General features: G+C 53.5%; 2 protein-coding genes across 2 annotated transcripts; one reads left to right on the top strand and one right to left on the bottom strand.

Moving 5' to 3' along the window:
* Positions 1-6,197: 6,197 nt before the first annotated feature.
* On the top strand, positions 6,198-7,583 carry LOC140670456 (uncharacterized). Its single transcript, XM_072901064.1, has 2 exons — positions 6,198-6,842; positions 6,948-7,583. The coding sequence occupies exons 1-2, from the start codon at positions 6,198-6,200 to the stop codon at positions 7,581-7,583; spliced, it is 1,281 nt and encodes a 426-aa protein (XP_072757165.1).
* An 8,245-nt stretch (positions 7,584-15,828) lies between these two features.
* Positions 15,829-16,179, bottom strand: LOC140670365 (uncharacterized). The gene has a single exon (XM_072900924.1). The coding sequence runs from the start codon at positions 16,177-16,179 to the stop codon at positions 15,829-15,831; it is 351 nt and encodes a 116-aa protein (XP_072757025.1).
* Positions 16,180-19,207: the final 3,028 nt, after the last annotated feature.

Below are 19,207 nucleotides of genomic sequence, written 5' to 3'. Positions count from 1 at the left end.
ATGCCGTCCGGGGAGTCAAGAACAACAAGGCCGTTAACCCAAACGGCATCCCAGGGCGCGTCTGGAAGCTCGCCTTGGAGGAGCCAAACCTATCCGGGTGGCTACGAGGCATCTTTAATAGATGCCTCGTGGAGGAGGAATTCCCCCCAATGTGGGGAAGAGCCAAGTTAGTTCTTCTCCACAAGGGCGGTAAGAAGGAGGGTGACCCGTCATCGTACCGGCCAATTTGCCTGCTGGACGAGGTCGGCAAAATATACGAGAGGATTCTCGTTCGCCGACTCGTCCAGCATCTGGCGCGCGATGAGGTCCCTTCCCTTCACGAGGAACAATACGGCTTCCGTGAGGGCAGGTCCACGGTGGACGCCGTACTGCGCGTCAGGGCCCTCACGGAGTCAGCTGTGGAACGCGGGAGGGTGGCGTTGGCCGTCGCTTTGGACGTGTCCAACGCCTTCAACACCCTCCCGTGGAAGGCAATCGGGGACGCGCTTAACACCCACCGCGTCCCCAACTACCTCGTGAAGGGAATTCGAGCCTACTTCGGTCACCGTAGGCTCGAATACAGGGACCAAGAGGGCCAGGGTCACACCCGTCGCGTGTACTGCGGGGTCCCACAGGGCTCGGTGTTGGGCCCGCTGCTGTGGAACCTCGGGTACGACGGGGTCCTCCATACCGCTCTCCCCCTCGACTGCCGGGTCATCAGATATGCCGACGATACCCTGCTGGTAGCCGAGGGGGACAATTGGGGGGAAGCCCTAAACAGGGCCAACGAAGAGGTGGCAGGCCTCGTGAGGGCCATAAGCCGGACTGGCCTGAGGGTGGCCCCCAGCAAGACCGAGGCGGTCTACTTCTACGACCGCCGGGCCGCTGGGGAGCCTCCCCCCACCTCCCGACTAGATGTTGACAGTACTGTTGTCCCAGTGGGGTCCCAGATCAAATACCTGGGGCTCCACATCGACGGCCGATGGAGCTTCGCGGGTCACTTTGACCGCCTGGTCCCGAGAGCACAGAAGGCGGCGGCAGCGATTAGCCGCTTGCTGCCGAATCTCGGAGGGCCGGACGGTCGGGTGCGCCGCGTCTACGCGCACACCGTCCTTAGCATACTAATGTATGCAGCACCGGTGTGGGCGAGGCGATGGCCACCAGACGCATACAGGACGCGATGCGTCGCGTCCAGCGTAGATTGGCCATTCGTCTCGTCCGAGGCTACAGGACGGTGTCGCACGCGGCGGCCACCATCCTGGCCGGACTTCCCCCCTTGCATATGGTCGCGGATTCACACAGACGTCTGTATGACCGGAAATCCGCGGCACGCATGGAAGGAGTCGCCAAGATCCCGGCCAGGATACTGGGCACTTGGAAGCTCCAGGAGAAAAAGTCCCTCGAGCAGCGATGGATCGCGTTGCTGCACGAGCGCCCCTCAACATTTAAGGAGAGGACTATATCGGCCGTCCTGCCCTGTCTGAAAGAGTGGCTGGACAGGGCGTGGGGCAACAGTACGTTTAGGATGACACAGGTGCTCTTCGGACATGGGTGTTTCGGAGAGTACCTGTACCGCATCGGACGGGAGGCAAGCGAGGCCTGCCACCACTGCGGTCACGAGAAGGACACCGCGCAACACACCCTTTAAACATGCCCAGCTTGGAGGGACGAGCGCGATGTCCTAACCCGGACTATCGGGGACGACTTGGCGCTGCCAAGCGTCGTCGTCAAGATGCTCGGCAGCGAGGACAACTGGAGAGCCGTGGCCGCCTTTTGCGAGGCGGTCATGGCCCAAAAAGAAAGCGCCGAGAGGGAACGTAGACCGGGACGGGCGAGGGGAAGGGCTCCTGGCAAGAGACCCCAACCTCCCCCACCACCCGGGCCCCTCTTGCGTACGGTGACGGTCCGGCTGGTGCGACTTCCGCTGCACCCGCTGCCGTCATCGTCGCCACCAGCGACGGCGCACCCATCGACACCCATGGGAGCGCTGCCAAGATGTCAGTAAGTGGAAGGAGGGAGCAGACTGGTTCTGCTCGACCTTCCCGCCCTTACTTCCCCCTCTTTTTTGCCCTCCCTATTTAACCCCTTCCAGATGAGAGGAGGGTCGAAATTCTAAATCTCGATTCTCCCCCTCCACCCCCCATCAGGAGGAAGAGTAGACACGACGGGAGGAGGTAGTGGCCCTCCAGCCGCAGAGTAAAAGTTTGATTTGGAGAGGAGGGGAGGATATGTTCCTTTCTTCCCTCCCTCCCAGGAAGAACTCCAGTTAAGGAGTGTGGCGAGGAGAGGCTCCTGAAGTATTGCATCGCTAGTTCCAGGAGTCTCCCCTACAATCGCCGAAGATGCCACTCGTGAGGTTTTTAGTGGGTATGCCCTTAAATAGGGAGAGTCCCACATACCCCCCGGATATCCACATGCTGGGTACCGCTGGGTGCTCCTGGCACATGAGGGTTTCCGCGCGTGTGGGTGTTCCCGCCGTGCGGCGTCCCTTGGGGGGATGTGGGTGCTGGCATGGGCTGGCGTCCCACAGTCGTGAGGCTCCATCTCGCGTGCAGGCGGCTCAGTGGGTTCTGCCCCTGAGTGCGCGCCGCGAGGGGAGCAGACGGGCCAATGGATCTCCGGAACTCCCGGACCCATCGGGCCGGGCCTCTTCCGAGCCGCTCGGACGTTTTCCGAGGACGGGGTCGGGGAGGCGGAGGAGGGCCGGCGCGGACCGCACGGGCATAGCCCAACGGCGCCGGGTCGGCCCAGCCGTCGGAGCCGCTCGGACGTATTCCGAGGCAGGGTTCGACGGCGGGACGGAGCCCGACGGTGCATCGCGACCGTTTCCCTTCCGAAGCGGTGCACCGTCGGGGCCCTCTGATGGGAGGTAACTTTCGTCAAGGGCGCGTGCAAGCTGATCGCCATGGCGGGTAAGACTGGGCCGGGGAGCGGCGACCCAGTCCCAACCGTCCATGGGGCCCCCCGGGTGGCACCACCCGCTGCGGTATCCCGGAGGTCGGAGGCCGGGAACCCCCGAAAGCCCATGGAGGCGTCAAAACCTCCATGGGTGAGTAAGGGGCCAGGGACCAGTGCCGGGGATGTATATCCCCCGGCCCGTGTCGTATGTCACCCCCCCGGGGGAACTTGAGGCCCTGTCGTGGAGTGTTGCCGGTCACGTTTCGGGACACTCTGCGGCAGGTGAAAGTATACCCTGGGTGACGGAGCCGCAGCGGGGAGCGGGAACTAACAAGAAATGGCGCCAATAAAAACAAATACGGAGGTGGGCGTAACGAGAGACACTACGAGTCTCACGGGAGGAAGAGGAAGGAGAGCCTCGGTCGGGGCGGCCGTTGGTGTCCCTGTGGTCAGGGAAACTAGGTCGCTGACTGATTTGGAAAAAGCGAACTTAGACTCAGTCTTGAAAAAGATGAGGGCGAGACCGCTCAAAAAGGAGAGCAAGAAAGAAGGAACTGGTGAGGTTATCGAGGTGGAGGATGATTCCGACGTTAACGGTTCGGGATCGGCCGGCTCAACGAACTCACAGAGTGATACCGGGTCCTTCCTCTTTGAAAAGAGGAAACAAGGTCGCCCGATAACTACGGGCGAGTACGAGGTCAAGAAGACTATGGACCGGATCAAACAAGCTCAGGAAAAACTGGCTCTATTTCAATGGGTCTATGACAGGTCTGCTCTGCCAGGGAAAAGAAACAAAACCTGGGGAAAACTGAAATCTCAAAAGGAGATCGAGGAGGAACTTAAAAATTCTCCGGCAGCTGATGTCTGCGCAGAAATACTCACTGCAACACAGGCTGTGGAGAAGGTAGCGAAGGTCTCCAAAAACCTCAAAGGAGATTTCGTCAGGCTTCTTAAGGAAGCCGTGCTAGTGACTTCTGCCGGGGCAGTTACCCTAGCCAGTAGGGGAAGCATGTCCTCTGACGAAGTAAGGAGGCAATTGGAGGAGACCAAGGCTTAGTTTGGGGCCCTCATTGAGGAAAACACAAAGCTGAGAAGGGACGTCGAAGAACTGAAGGGAACGAGCGGTTCCCTTCAGCGCCAGATGGAGGAGCTGACGCGGAGAGAAACCGCGCTTAAAGAGGAGAATGCACTCCTAAGGAAAAGAGGAGAAGAAGGTACGCCCATCAGGAGGAAAGAACCTCCCCTGGAGGTGGCTCCAGGTACCCCTACCCCTGCCCCTCGTACGAGAAGCAGAGAGGGTATGGGAGTAGTTAATTACGCGGAAGAAGGCTCCAGCGAAGAGATGGAGACCGAACCGCTCCTGGAGAAAGGGGCCCCAGAAACCGATTCGGTGGCTCCCAAATCCATGGGGACAAACACATCCCCCGCGGGATCATACAAAGGAGGAAAGTTCCCAAATACAAAAGGGGAGGTGGGACCTGACATAAGGGAAGGGAAAAACCAAAGGAAGAACAGGAAAAAGGGGGCGGCGAGGAAATTGGAGGTACCGCAACCCCGAGGTAAAAAACCGCCAATCTCCCTTTCGCTCATGGAGGAGGAGGAAATAAGAATTAGGGCCAACCCCGAGGTGGGATGGAATGTGGAGGAGGTCGTGTCCGAGGCCCTTAAAGTTATCAAAGGGCGGAAGTATCTCAAGGAGGGAGACCTGATAGTAGAGGTTAGGTACGCCGAAAACCTCGCCTTGGGATCGACCTTTGTGGGAGAAGATCAGGGCCCTTTCAGAGGGCAAAAAGAAAGAAGAGCGGGAACTAAAGCCGCCATAATTAAAGGCGGAGGAGGACCAGTCCCAGGACCGTCGCGGGCAGCCGACAAGGAGCGGCTCACATATGCGGCGGCACTGGAAAAGAAAGGGAAGCTAAGGAGCGGGAAGGAGACCGCATCCCCAGCACCCCCGACAACCAAGGTAAAGGGAAAGGAGAAGAGACCACCACCACCTGGACCCCCTGATGGGGTTCAGAAGAAGAAGAGAGCTGGTGCCTCCAGGCCGATAAGGGTCCCCCGCACCGCGGCGGTTGTCCTTACATGCCCGGAGGGGCAATACAGCGAAATGGTCTTCCGTGCGAAAGGACAGATCGACCTGACTGAGCTCAACATCACAAAGCTCAGGAACAGGAGGGCCCTGACAGGGGCGATTATATATGAAGTGGGAGGTGAGGGAGCCAGCCAAAAGGCCATGGCTTTTGCCTCCAAACTTAGGAAGACGTTGAAGGGGGCGGAGGGAGTTAGGGTATCCCTCCCTACCAAGACTGCGGAGCTTCTGTTTCGGGACCTGGACGATGCAGTCCAGGCCTCGAAGGTAAGGGACGCAATCGCGGAAGTCGGTGGATGTGCCCACGGGGACATCAAAGTGGGGACGATACGAAGAGCCCCCAACGGGATGGGCTCGGCGTGGGCCAAATGCTTTGCAGCTGCCGCCAATCTGGTGGCGAAAGCCGGCAGAATAAGGGTTGGGTGGGCCCACGCCAGGGTTGAATTGCTGGAGGAGAGGCCCCTCCAGTGCTTTAAATGCCTGGGTAGGGGACACGTACAGTCGAAATGCACGGCAACCGTGGAACGAAGATTCGATTGCTTCCAGTGCGGGGAGGAGGGACACCGAGCGGCGGACTGTAGAGCGGCGCCCAGATGTCCCATATGCGCGGATAAAGGGAAGCCGGCAAAACATAGGGCGGGGAGTGCGGCTTGCCCCATTGCGCAGGGTGGTCGAATGACTGGGCGAACTACCGGGGCCTTTAGTGGGGAAACACGCAGGCCTGTAGGGGAGAGCACTGGCCGGAAACCCTCCTCTATAGGGGGAAAAGGATCCTCTACAAAGGAAAAAGGACCCGACGCGGCGAAGAGGGCAGTGGATGGGGGAACTCCCACACCCCGCGTCAACACCTAGGTCGCAACCGAAGAAAAAGAGAGAGGGGGAAGTGGAGAAAAAAGCTAAAGACCTCAACAATTCCTGCTCCTCACCCCCCAACAAGCAGCTGAAGGAGGGGAGAGAAAAAATGGAGAGAAATGAGGAAACGGAGGATGTCCCCACCATCATAGAAGGGGAGAATACTCTGGAAGGAGTACCCGCCGGAACAGCGACAGCTGGGATGGTGGGCGAGACCGAGGTGAAGAAGGGAAACACAGAGGAGGACGAGGATACAAATCTCCTCACCCCAGATTACCCCCCTGAAGGAGAGGGTACAGGATGAGAAAGGGGTCCCGAAAGCCCCTCTTCTTTAAAGGGATCGGAGGCAGGCCCGAATCAAAATTTAAATAATAAATAAATGGTGGCTCGGGTCCTGCAGGCAAATCTCAACCACGCCCGTCAGGCGCAAGACTTGTTTGTGCACACTCTGGCGGAGCGTGGTTGTGGTTTGGGCATTGCTGCGGAGCCGTACCGGATCCCCGAGCACCCTTCGTGGGTGGGGGACGAGTTGGGCTCCGTAGCCCTTACATGGAGGGCGGATGCTCCGGCCTCACTTTCCGCCACATTGGTGGGCAAGGGCAAAGGGTGGGTGGCGGTCAGGTGGGGACCCGTTTTGGTCATCGGGGTCTACCTGCCGCCTAGTCTGGACCTCTCAGGATTTGCTGAGAGGTTGGACTCCCTTTCCGCTATCATCAGCGGGATTGGAGTGGGGCGGGTGGTAGTCTCTGGGGACTTTAACGCAAAATCGATGACGTGGGGTTCCCCGAGGACGGACCGCCGAGGTGTCGCGGTCGAAGAGTGGGCCGCGACACTGGATTTAAGGCTGCTGAACGAGGGAGGGATAAGCACCTGCGTACGGGAAAGGGGAGAGTCGGTGGTGGACCTTATCTGGGCCTTCCCAGCGACCCTCAACAAGGTGCTAGGGTGGAAGGTGGCCACGGAGGTCGAGACCTTGTCAGATCATAGGTACATAGTCTACGGCCTCGTGGTCACACCCGAGCAGGTGCTCCAGCGTCGACGGCTGAGAGAGACGACCTCTCCTAGGCGCTAGAGCACAAAGAAAATGAACGAGGACGCCTTTATGGCCTCGATCCTTTCGGCCACGTAGCTGGAGAGAGGAGAATCGGGAGAGGCCGATAGGGACATAGAGCAGGAAGTCGAGTGGATCCGGGGCGCCATGTCTGATGCATGTGACGCGTCAATGCCCCGGATCAAGGCTGGTCCGCAAGGCCGTAGAGCGGCGTACTGGTGGACCGGGGAGATCGCGGAATTGCAGCGGTCATCGGTCCATCAAAGGAGGAAATACGCCCGGGCCAAGAAGAAGGATAGGCCGGTAGAGGAAGTTAGAGGCCTCTACCAGGCGTACAGAGTGGCCAGGGACGCCCTACGCTTGGAAATAAAAAAAGCGAAAGCTAGGGCGTGGGACGAGCTCCTCTCGCACTTGGAAGAGAACCCTTGGGGACGGCCATACCAAATGGTGCTCGGGAAGCTTCGCAATAGAGGGCCACCGGCTACGGAGACCCTTTCCCCGGAAGCCCTGGACCGGGTGGTCGGAGGGCTCTTTCCCCAGTCTGAGGAGGAGGATACCCCCTTCCCCATCTTTGCGAGGGGAGGACCCGAATGGTCAGAAGACTGGCGGTCTCGGAGGAAGAAATGGAGAGGTGCAGGCGGAGACTCCGCGGCACCAAGGCCCCCGGACCCGATGGACTCCCTAGGAAGGCATGGGCTGGAGCCTTTGAGGTGATGGGTGGGCATCTTGCACACCTATACACGAAGTGCCTCAGACTGGGAGTCTTCCCCGAGAGGTGGAAGAGGGCCAATTTGGTCCTCTTGCACAAGAAAGGCAAGGATATGGAGACCCCCTTGTCATTCAGGCCCATATGTTTGCTCGACGAGGCTGGCAAAATCCTGGAGAGGATAGTCGCCAATCGCCTCGTCGAGCACCTGGAAAGCATCGGGCCGAACTTGGATGACCGGCAGTACGGCTTCCGCGGTGGAAGATCAACCGTGGACGCAGTACTGAGGGTGCGCGCCTTTGCGGAGGCCGCGGTGCGGGAGGGCAGGGTGGCGATCGGCGTGTCTCTTGACATCTCGAACGCCTTTAACACCCTGCCCTGGAGATGTATCCAAAGAGCCATGGCCCGCTTCGGCGTGCCGGGATACCTCCGCCGGATCATCCAATCGTACCTCAGCGACCGCTCCCTGCATTACACCAACAGGGACGCGGTAGAGGTTACGAGACGAGTGGGATGTGGAGTCCCACAGGGGTCGGTCCTCGGGCCACTCCTGTGGAACCTGGCCTTCGACGGGGTGGTAAGAACGGCCATCCGCCCCGGCTGCACGGTCGTCTGCTACGCGGACGATACGATCGTGTTAGCCGAGGGGGAAAACGGAAGGGAAGCCTCGGCCCTGGCCACGGTAGCGACGGCGTGTATTACGCGGGCTATCAGGGAGTTGGGCCTGAGGGTGGCGCCCCAGAAGACGGAGGCAATCATTTTCCGGCCAGGTGCTAGAGGTGTGCCGCCGAGCCTTTGGGTCATGGTAGAGGGGGTGGAGACGAAGGTGGAAAATACCTCTAAATATCTGGGGTTACTGCTGGACGGTGGGTGGCGCTTCGCCGCGCACTTTGCCCAGTTAGTTCCCCGCCTGGAGAAAGCAGCTGCCGCGCTGGGCCGTCTACTCCCGAACCTGGGAGGCCCTGACGGTCGAGTCAGGCGGCTGTATGGATGGACGGTTCACGCCATGATGCTGTACGGGGCACCCGTATGGGCCAAAGATATCAGCGGCAACCGGAGGACCTTGGGCATTTTGCACGGGGTCCAAAGGAAAATGGCATTACGGGTGGTACGTGCCTACCGTACAGTGTCGTTCGAAGCGGCGACTGCTTTGGCGGGGATTCCTCCCGTGGAGCTCCTCGCGAAAATGTACACCGATGTGTACCGACGCATGCGAGGGCTCCGGGAGGCGGGGCGGAACATCGTCCCCCGGGTGAGGATTGCGGTGAGGCGGCAGCACCATAGGAAGATGCTGGAACGGTGGAAGCAGCAGCTGCTCTCTCCGTCTGGCAGAGCTGCGGGGCGTAGGGTGGCTGAGGCCATAGGGCCTCACTTAGAGGCCTGGGTGGAAAAAAGGAAGGGGGGAATGTCCTTCCGTATGACCCAAATGTTTACGGGGCACGGCTGCTTCGGCGAATATCTGGACCGTATTGGGAAGGAGACTACGGGCAAGTGCCACCACTGCACCGATCCCCTGGACTCGGCGCAGCACACCCTGGAGATGTGCCCTGCGTGGGTGGAAAGCCGGGCGGAATTGTCCACGGCCGTGGGAGAGGATCTCTCCCTCGTAGCCATAGTGAAGGCTATGGCAGAAGGGGAGGACAAATGGAAAGCGGTGGCCTCCTTCTGTGGAGTAGTCATCAGCACAAAAGAGGAGGCGGAGCGAGAAAGAAAGAGAGAAGGACGAGAGAGACGCGGGGGGAGGGAAGGTGAGACCCCTCCTCCCTCTCCCGGGAATTTGGGCGAGAACCCCCAACATCAGACCCCCACCCTTGAAAGCCAACCACCACTAGTAAGTGGGCGGTCGGACCAGGGGGCCGGGGCAGGCAGTGGGGTAGACAAGGAAGTAGGACGAAGATGACGATGAAGGGGGGGACACGATTATCCCCCCCCATTACGTCTCTGGTGTGGGAGAGACGCAGAGCCGGAAGTGGGTAGGAAACGGACATTCCACCTCCGTCTACTGCAATCTGGGAAGGAGAAGACCCCGGCTGGTATCCCGGGGTCGTAATAGGGAAGGGACGCTCCTGCGAGTGCTCGTTGGACCCAGGTCCAAGCGTATGTGTGTACGAGACGGGCAGGAGGAGGGATAGTGCCGATGGCGAGGCCCTCCTTTCTGCATAAACCGTCTGGGAAGGATACCCGGGGGGGTTTTAGTGGGCATTCCGGTGCTTCCTCTATAGCGCCGGCGAGTCCCACATACCCCGGCCTGGTATTGGTTGGCGTAAAGGCATTTCCCCCTCGTAACAAAAAAAAAAAAAAAAAAAAAAAAAAAGGTTAGATTCCTCCCCGATGATGCGCCACCTTGACGTGGTGGGGAGGCTCTGTCCCGAAGCCCCGGGAAACCGGAGTGGAGGGATAGTTAAGAGCGCATCTTTAGCCGGATTTCCTCTTGGACCCCGGCTCGGGCAGGATGCATAGCACCGGCATGCATACCTGGGTGTCGGACGCGTACGAATCGGTTCCTGCTACAGACGCGACGGTCGCGGCGGAAATGATGGTGAGCGCCACATAGTACGCCGGGGGCGAAAGCCCTTAAGCCGGAGCGTGGCTGGGCGGGGGTTGAGGAGTAACGAAGACACTACGCGAGGGCCTTAGCGCGCCCGCCTGAAGAGCGTCCTCCCTTCCGGACGAGTCCTTATTATAGATGACACCGTATAAAACGTTACGTATATTTATATATAAATGGATTGATAGCTACAATTAGAATTATGTATATGTAAGCTTATACATACTTATACACAATGCCTGCAACATTTTATGTATAATTATTAATAATTATATATAAAATGGACAAATTTCGTATATTTTCGTATAAATTTGTATAATTAGATACGACTATTTTTGTCTGATTATATATAAAAATTTTTTACCGGGTTTATAACACAATATCAATATCTGATCGAATTCATGGTTTGTCACAAATGAACTAACGAGCATTTAACTGTAAATTTACAATACTTATATAAAAATGTAACTAATTTACGGAAGATAACGTTATGCTGCGTAATATTACAAAAATTTAGATATCTTCATAAAATTTTTTTAAATATTAATGATTAAATTATACATATATTAATATTAAATATTAATTTAAAGTAAATTAAAAACTCTATTTATTTTCTTTTTTTTTTATTTATTTTCATAAATACATATATATATTTTTATGTATAATTATATATAAAATATAAATATATATATGTTACGTCCAGGCCCGTAGAGAGGATGAGTTAGAGAAAGGGCGTAACAAGAACTGTTCCGATGTCAAAAGTCTTATCGACGAGTGACTCGGTCGAGCGAGCTGCAGGTTAGCAAACAAGTAAACGACGGGTGTCGTTATTACTCTGTTATGCGAACGCTCTCTCGGTGGTCCCTTTTTCGTAAGAGAATTGAATCTCTTTTACGCGGGACGGGACCTTATATGATCTTTTGCGTGGAGGGAGTGAGAGAGTTAAATAAGTTTACCGATTATTTTAATTTTTAGATTAATATTTATTCAATTAATTCTTACCATTTTACATATGATCTTATTAATATCGGCTTTAAAATTATTTGTATGAGTGTGTGCGTGTGTGTGTGTGTGTGTGTGGATCGCGGGTGTTACATAAGTACGGAGGTCATCAACCAGAAAAGAGGAGGAAAGAGTGCGATTCTAAAGATTTTATTCTGGTTGATATGTGTTACAATGGTTTATAATAAGAGGAAAAAAAATAATAATAAAGATTTACGAAAATGTAATATGTGTTACGGCGCGATTTCGCACACGGTCGTGTCGTCCGATCTATGGTCTCGGTTGGCTCGCGAGAATCGGCGGGTCGGTGCGATTTTAGGCATACTTAGTAAAAGAACAGGGTTGAATAAAGGAGAAAAGAGACGATGAGAAAAAAAAACAAAACAAAAGAGAAGGAAATTAAACTTACTATTTAGGCAGATTTGTTGCGTTTTTTTTAGCTGCTGGTGTAGTTGTGGCTCCAGTTGTGGTCTTACTTGGCGGGTGGTCTTTGTTGAGCACTGACTCTAATAGATTTTAAGATGTAATCGGGACTCCCGCAGTGTAAAACGAATTGCTTGAATCAGCGAACGACCGAAAAATCTGTGCCGAATGAATCTGATGCTGTACTGTCGACTGATTTTAAATTTTTTGGTCTTCGTAATGCGCGAGTCTTCCCTTTTTATATTAAATCTTGAGGGCGTGTTAACAATTTGGGCGGGAGTATTTTTGAGATTTTGACGTGTAAAAAGCTATCGTTCGGTGAGATCCTTCTCCTCCTTATTTTTGATTGTTGCTGATTGGTGGGCTCTGTACGGCCTCTTAGGAAATTTGAAGATTCTTCATTTGGTTATCTCCTGGGATTATCCAGCTGTTTCTTTCCATTTATTTATTTAGGGGATCTCTCTATCGATCCTTTTCGGTCATTTCTTTGAACATCGATTTCAATGTTTAAAACATTTTTTTCGTTCCGCGGCGCTCTTATGACTGGTCGGGCAATTATTGCTTTATCTTTATAGGAGGTAAAGACGTGGAGCCGACAGTGCGTAGCGGCGTTATTTGTTTCTTTCTTAAGATTATGCAGCTGTGTTTGTCGATTTATTCATTTAGAGGATCTCACTATCGACCCTTTCCGGTCGTTTCTTTTAACATCGTTTTCAATATTTTAAAATATTTTTCGTCGCGCGATCCTTTTTATGATTAGTCGGGCGATTATTGCTTCATTTTCGTGGGAGGAAAAACGTGGAGCTGACAGTGCGTAGCGGCATTATTTGTTTCTTTCTTAAGATTATGCAGCTGTGTTTGCCTGTTTCGTTGTTTAGAGGATTTCGTTATTGATCCCTTCCGGTATTTGTTTAGATATCGTTTTTAGTAGATCTAAACATTATTTGATAATAACGGTTCTTTTCTATTGCGCGATCCGTTTTTTGTGACCGATCGGACGATTATTGTTCATTTCGTGGGAGGAAAAATGTGGAGCCGACAGGACGTAACACATATATATATATATATATATATATGTTACGTCCGAAAGCAGACTCGTCTTCTTGCGACGCTCGTTTTTCTTTCAAACTTTTGACCGATCGATATATCAATTTTCTTATATAGCTGACACGGACGTAACAGTATATATAATTTTATACAATTATATATATATTGTATATATATTATATATATATATATATATAAAATGTTTTAAGAACCTGCCATTAAAATATTTACCAGTCATTTCGGGAAACCTTGTATGTATAATATATGTATGTATGTATGTATATATACATATATATAATATAAAAATAAAAAATAATTATTGACTTAATTATTACTATACTACTTAATAGCAACAGTAATGGTATTATTAGTGAATTATATAAAAGATTATTTTATTAACACATTTTTTTAATAATGGAAGTATATAATATTTAATTAATTATAAATGTAATTATATATATATATATATATACATATGTGTCAAGAAATGACCAGCATCTCAGCTTTATAAGAAAATACCCGATTTTAGGGCAAAACAATTGTTTAAAAATTTGTTTAATTATTTTTATCATCAGAACTCTTTATGAAATTAATGTACATGACCAGAACTATACTAGACTGTTTTAAAATAAACAGAACTGTCGAAAATCGACCAGCATCTCAGCTTTATATTAAAAAATACGCGATTTTTGGAAAAATAATTGTTTAAAAATATTTTTAATTGTTTTTAACATGAGAACTCTTTATGAAATTAATGTACATGACCAAAACTATACTAGAACTGTCTTAAAATAAACAGAACTGTCGAAAATCGACCGGCATCTCACATTTATGTTCGAAAATATGAATTTTTTGGGTAAAATAATTGTTTAATCGTCAGAACTATTGACAGGACGTGTTTAGGCGATAGAACTCTTTTTATTCTTACTTCCCCGTAATCAGGTATTCGAAATATGGTGAGATACTGTAAAGTGTTGTCGGAAGTTAGCATCTCATTTTTAAAAATTCGATTTTAATAATTAATTGGACGGAACTTTTGTTAAAACTTATCAGGAACTGTAGAACTATGCTGGATGCAAGTAAATATAAAGTTTATTTTTGAGATTCTAACATTTGAGATGCTAACTTCACACACCCAAGGACTGCCCGGCCAAGACCCCGAGCTGTTCGACTTGTGCAGGGCGCGGGCGGCCGTCCAACCATTTGATTGGACGGCAAGTCTGCCCCGTAACAAAACCTTAGCCGAAAAAACCGGCAAAGGAAGGGGGAGGGGCCGTGAGGACCAAACCCCCTGCCGTCCCCCTCTCCCCCAAAAAGAAAGAGAATATCCCGTTTGGATCGGCGTCCGCCCATCCTCACCCCGCAACCCCTGAGGTAGCTGTGCTACCCAAGTATAGAGAGGAAGTTACGGACGTCGATGCCAGAACTGGGAAGGAAAAAAGAAAAAGGTATGCGAGGGAGGACCCCGTATCCTTGACACAGGGAAACGCTTAAGAGGCCCAATCCCCACCTGTGAAGGTTAAGGTAGTAGAGGGCCCACGGGAGGAGGGAGGAAGAGGAAAAACACTTCTTCTCCCCTCTGTCCCCCTCCACCTTCCAACCCTGGAATCTGTAACAGAAGCGGCAACCACGTCGCCCTCACCCTCCCCCACCTATTGTCTACTTACCGATCATCCCCTAGATGGGAAGGGTTGGAGGAATCTCCAGGTGGGGACAGAAGATTCCTTGAAGGACCTGATCGCCTTTAATAACCAAAATGAAGGCTAAAATCTTTCAGGCCAAACTGAACCACTGCCGCAAGGCGCAGGACGTTTTTGTCCACAGCCTCGCAGCAGAGGGTTATGGCCTGGGGGTGGCCGATTTGGGTGCAGGACGATCGGGGCTCCGTGTCCATAACATGGAGACCGAGGGCGGCGAATTCCGCTCTGGCCTCCATGTTAGAGAAAGAAGACGATTGGTGGCCGTCCAGTGGGGGACCACCGTGGTGATGGGGTGTACCTTTTTTTTTTGACGCAGGAGAAATGCTTGATGCATACCACCACCCTCGGGAGAGGGATGGTGGTTATGTTGGACTCCCGGTGGTCCTGATCATATTGGACCACCGGACTACCAACTAAAACTCCTGCGGTGGCCTTCCGCGCGATGGAGGGGCAGGCAGGGACCCGGGACTCGCAGTTACATTACTTCGGTATCCCTGACTGTGGGTCCCCTCCGCGCTTAAGACTCGGCGACATTTGACTTTCGCTGAGTCTCCTTCCCAGATAGGACTGTTGATGTCCTACCTGATTTCTTCTATTTTTGTGAACGAGTGGGGCCACGCCGCCCGTTCACCTTCCTCTGCGACCCGACACAGGGCAATGCAGGCCCCCGCCTGCACTACCCAGGTCCCGAGGGAGAGACGCAACCGTCTCTAAAGCAGACGTTCGTCTCTGGTTGGGGGAACATCATTCCAGCCACCTTTCGTTGAGGTGTGGTTTTTATAGAGGGGCCTATTGGCCCCTCTCTTTTTTAATTCTCTCATTCGCGTTTAGCGACCATGAGGAGGGATCTTATTACCTCCTCGCCATCCTGTTTGTTACTAGGGGGGCTAATAAGGGGGAGGGGAGCACTTGGTGGAGACATCCAATCCCCAACCATGCCCCCCTCTAATGTCATCTTCTCCTTTGAGGAGAGGGCGACTGGATTGTCCCCCCTCAATTGCTCGTCAAGGCCTTAGCTTCATTGTCAGTGGGGGTAGCCGATGCAAGGAGGGACCCAAGCTCCCATCGGAGTCACTCTCCTTCTCCTGTTCCTCCTCGCTGCTGTCATCTACAACAGCCGCTGCAGCGGCCGCAATCGCCGCTTCTGCCGCCGCCTCTTCTTGTCGGCGTATGCGCTCGGCCGCCTCCTTCTGCGTCATAACTTGTTCGCAGAAGAAGGCAATCGCCTTCCAGGATCTCTCATCACCCAACATCTTCGTAACCATGGTTGGCAACGAGAGGTCGTTCAACCACTGAACAGAGATCACGGCGCAGCGTGTCCCACGCCGGACACTTCTCCAGCGTGTGCCGCGCCGTGTCTCTCACCTCCTTACAATGGTGGCAGGCCGTGGTACCTTCCTTGCCGATTCGATACAGGTACTCACCAAAGCACCCATGCCCGGTGAGCACCTGTGTCATCCTAAAGGATACCTCACCTCGGGCCCTGTCTAACCATTCTTGTAGACAGGGCCGGACGGCCTCAACGCGGGTTCTTTAACCCGCAGTCTTTGGGTCAGATAGGTGGGCACTCCATCTCTCCACCATAGACCGCTGGGCGTGGATCCGGATGGTCTTCTTGACCCTGGCTGGTAGAGGGCCATGACCCCTCCTGAGCCCCCTTTCCCAATTATACCGCTCCGCGTACATTGCGGTCAGGAACTCCAAGGGGGGCGAACCCGCCAGGACCGTGGCCGCCGCATGGGACACCGTGCGGTAGGCCCTTATCACCCTCACGGCCATGCTGCGCTGTATGCGTCGAAACTTGTCCTTTGCATAACGCATGGCCACGAGATCCGTCGCCCATATTGGGCATTCATACAGGGCCACCGCATTTACGGTGCCCATGTATATACGGCGGACTCAACCATCCGGTCCCCCAAGGTTTGGCAGGAGCCTACCCAACGCCGTGGAGAAGCGCTTCACCTTGGGGCAAGGACATTGAAGTGGTGTCCAAACTTCCACTCGCCGTCCAGTAGGAGACCGAGATATTTAAGCCGGTTCCCCACCGAGATAGAAGTATCTCCCACCCGGATATGAGTCCTTGGCGGTTTCCCAGAGGATTTACTGTGAAAGTAAAGAGCCTCGGTTTTTTGATCCGCCACTCTAAGACCCATACCAGTGATGCTTTGTACCACAACTGCCACCGCTGTCTCGGCCTTGGCTGCTGTATCCCCCAGCTGCTCCCCGCGGCCACCACTAATGTGTCGTCTGCATAGCAGATGGCGTGGCAGCCACGAGGGAGAGGAAGGCAAAGGACTCGGTTGTATGTGAGATTCCACAGTAGGGGTCCTAAGACTGACCCCTGCGGAACCCCGCATCGAATTTCCCGTCGGCATTGGAGTCCGTCTTGTGTGACGAACTCCAGGCTCCTATCCCGGAAATATTGTCTGATGATCTCCACAAGGTAGGGAGGGACCCTGTATTGCAACAAGGCATCCATTACTCTATCCCAGGGCAGGGTGTTGAAGGCGTTTGCGATATCTAGTAATACCGCAAGTGCCACCCCGCCCCCTTCCACGGCTTCCTCCGTGAGGGACGTAACACGACTAATCGCATCCACAGTCGAACGTCCCTCGCGGAAGCCATATTGCTCCTCGTGGAGACCACCCTCTCGGGATATATGTCGAACAAGTCGTTTTGCAATGATCCTCTCAAAGATCTTGCTGACCTCGTCCAGCAGGCATATTGGTCTATATGCCGACGGGGTTCCTTCTTCCTTGCCTTCCTTGGGGAGCAGGACCAATTTAGCCTGCTTCCATTGCTGGGGGAAAGCGCCATGTCTGAGGCATTTATTAAATATGTACCTCAGACGTTCTCCCAGAAAGTCCAGTGCCCAGACCCATATCTTTCCAAGCACGCCGTCAGGGCCAGGAGCTTTTCTTGATCCTATTCTTTTGACGGCGCGCTGAAGTTCGTTGCTGGATATCTCCTCATCCTCCTCTAGTTCATAAGGTCCCCCCAGGCCGGGACCCCAGTTGAGTGTGGACTCCTAAACCACTAGCGGGAAGAGGGTGTCCACAACATTCCTGAGGACGGGAGTATCCAGGGATTCCGTGACGGGGGGCGTGTCCAGTTCCTATACTTATTCAGAACTATTCTGTATGGACGCCCCCATGGGTCCGTGTTGAGGGATGACAGTAGCTCATCCCAACAACTGGCCCTGGACTTCCTGATAGTGGCGCTAAGGGCGCATCTTGCGGCCTTATAGGCAGCCAAGGCCTCCTCTCGGATCTCCGGGTTTCTTCTTCTGGGAATACGAAAGAGGGTGCGTCGCGCCTGGACAGAGGAGCGCCTTAATTGCGCTATTTCCTCCGTCCACCAATAGACGGCGTGACGTGGGCGGAGGACCCTGCCGCGTGGCATGGCTGCGTCGCAGACTTCGCGCATAACGCCCCGCAACCATTCCACATCCAGGTTAATGTCCCGCCTTTCCTCTCCCTCCGGGATACCCCACAAAATGGTCATTAAGGCCTCTTCTAGTTTCTTGGGGTCCAGCTTTGTGAGGGTCCACCTACCTGTGTCCCCGCCTCGAGGTGGGTGATGTACCCAGTAATGCACGGCGTCCAGGACAAATTCAATGTATTGGTGGTCCGAAAAGGTTTCCCCTCTCGAGTCACCCACCACGCGCCATCCTCGCACCATCCTCTTGGCCCCCTTGGAGCCGATCGTTATATCCACGATCGACTCCTCTTGGGGCCGGACACATGTGCTCACTCGGCCTTCGTTAATAACGTGAAGGCCGAGCGAATTCACCCACCTCACCAGGGTAGTTCCCCTGGTGTCCTGCCTCGACTCACCCAGTGCCGGAGACTTGACGTTAAAGTCTCCAGCTATTATGAGTGGATCGGCAGGGAGTATGTTTCTGACAACATCCCCCACCTGTTCAAGGAGTGAGTCAAACTGGGCAGGACTTCAACTAGGGGGGACATAGCAACTAATTATTGTTGTGGACCCCCACTTTGCTGCAACATATCCGTTCCCCTTTCCAATACATTTGAGAGGGGGGATGTTATTTGTTGCAGCACCGACCTCGATTGCCGCCGTGCTTCTTGCATTCCCCAGCCACGTAAGCTTTGCTGAGATCTTATAGGGCTCAGCAACAATGGCCAGCCCGATGCCACGCTCAGCCAGGCTCTGATAAAAGAGATTCTGTGCCTGACTGGCGTGGTTTAGGTTAGCTTGGAGGAACCTGACCGCCATTTATTTTGGGTGATCAAGCTCCTCCGGCTTTGCCTCTATCTGCGTACCCTCCCCATCATCTTTCGGCAGAGGGGTATCCTCGGGCTTTTTTTTAGAGCCTTTCCTTGGTACCCTCTGCTCGAGGGGTTCCCCCTCTTATCACCCCCTCTTTATCCGCGAGGACCTCTCGCATTCGGCTCGCCAACGCATCCGCCTTTTTTTTGTTGTCCGGACCCCCAACCTCAAATAGTTGGACACCGGTAACTGCCTTTCTGGCCTTCAGGCCATTAATTTCGAGACTGGCGAGATCTATACTGTCCATCGCCAGTCTCAGATTCTCCTTGTATTGGCCGGATGGGCATGTAAGCACCATCGCAGTTGTACGGGGGACTCTCCTACGTCCATTTTTCCCTCCCCTCTTTTTTGGTTGGGAGGGAGGATTGGACGTCGCAGGCTTAGGTTGAGGGCCCTGTGGTTTATTGCCTGGCTCCTTTGCCTTCGCCTTAACATTCGTGGTTGCCGGAGCCCGATTGTCACCTTTTTTGGTGGTTTTTTTGCGAGCTTTACGCTCTACCACCTCCGACCATGTCTGCTTTTTCCCTGTGAGCGGGGGAGGCGAAAGTGTTGTCTTTTCGGTGGGTTTCGCCTTACCCTTGAGGGCTTGTGTCTGCCCTTCGACAGGGCCTTGTCGGCC

This window comes from Anoplolepis gracilipes, chromosome 1 (genome assembly GCF_047496725.1).
Source record: "Anoplolepis gracilipes chromosome 1, ASM4749672v1, whole genome shotgun sequence".
NCBI lineage: Eukaryota > Metazoa > Arthropoda > Insecta > Hymenoptera > Formicidae > Anoplolepis > Anoplolepis gracilipes.
Note: the sequence above shows the minus strand (reverse complement) of the source record. Positions and strands in the feature narration are given on the sequence as shown.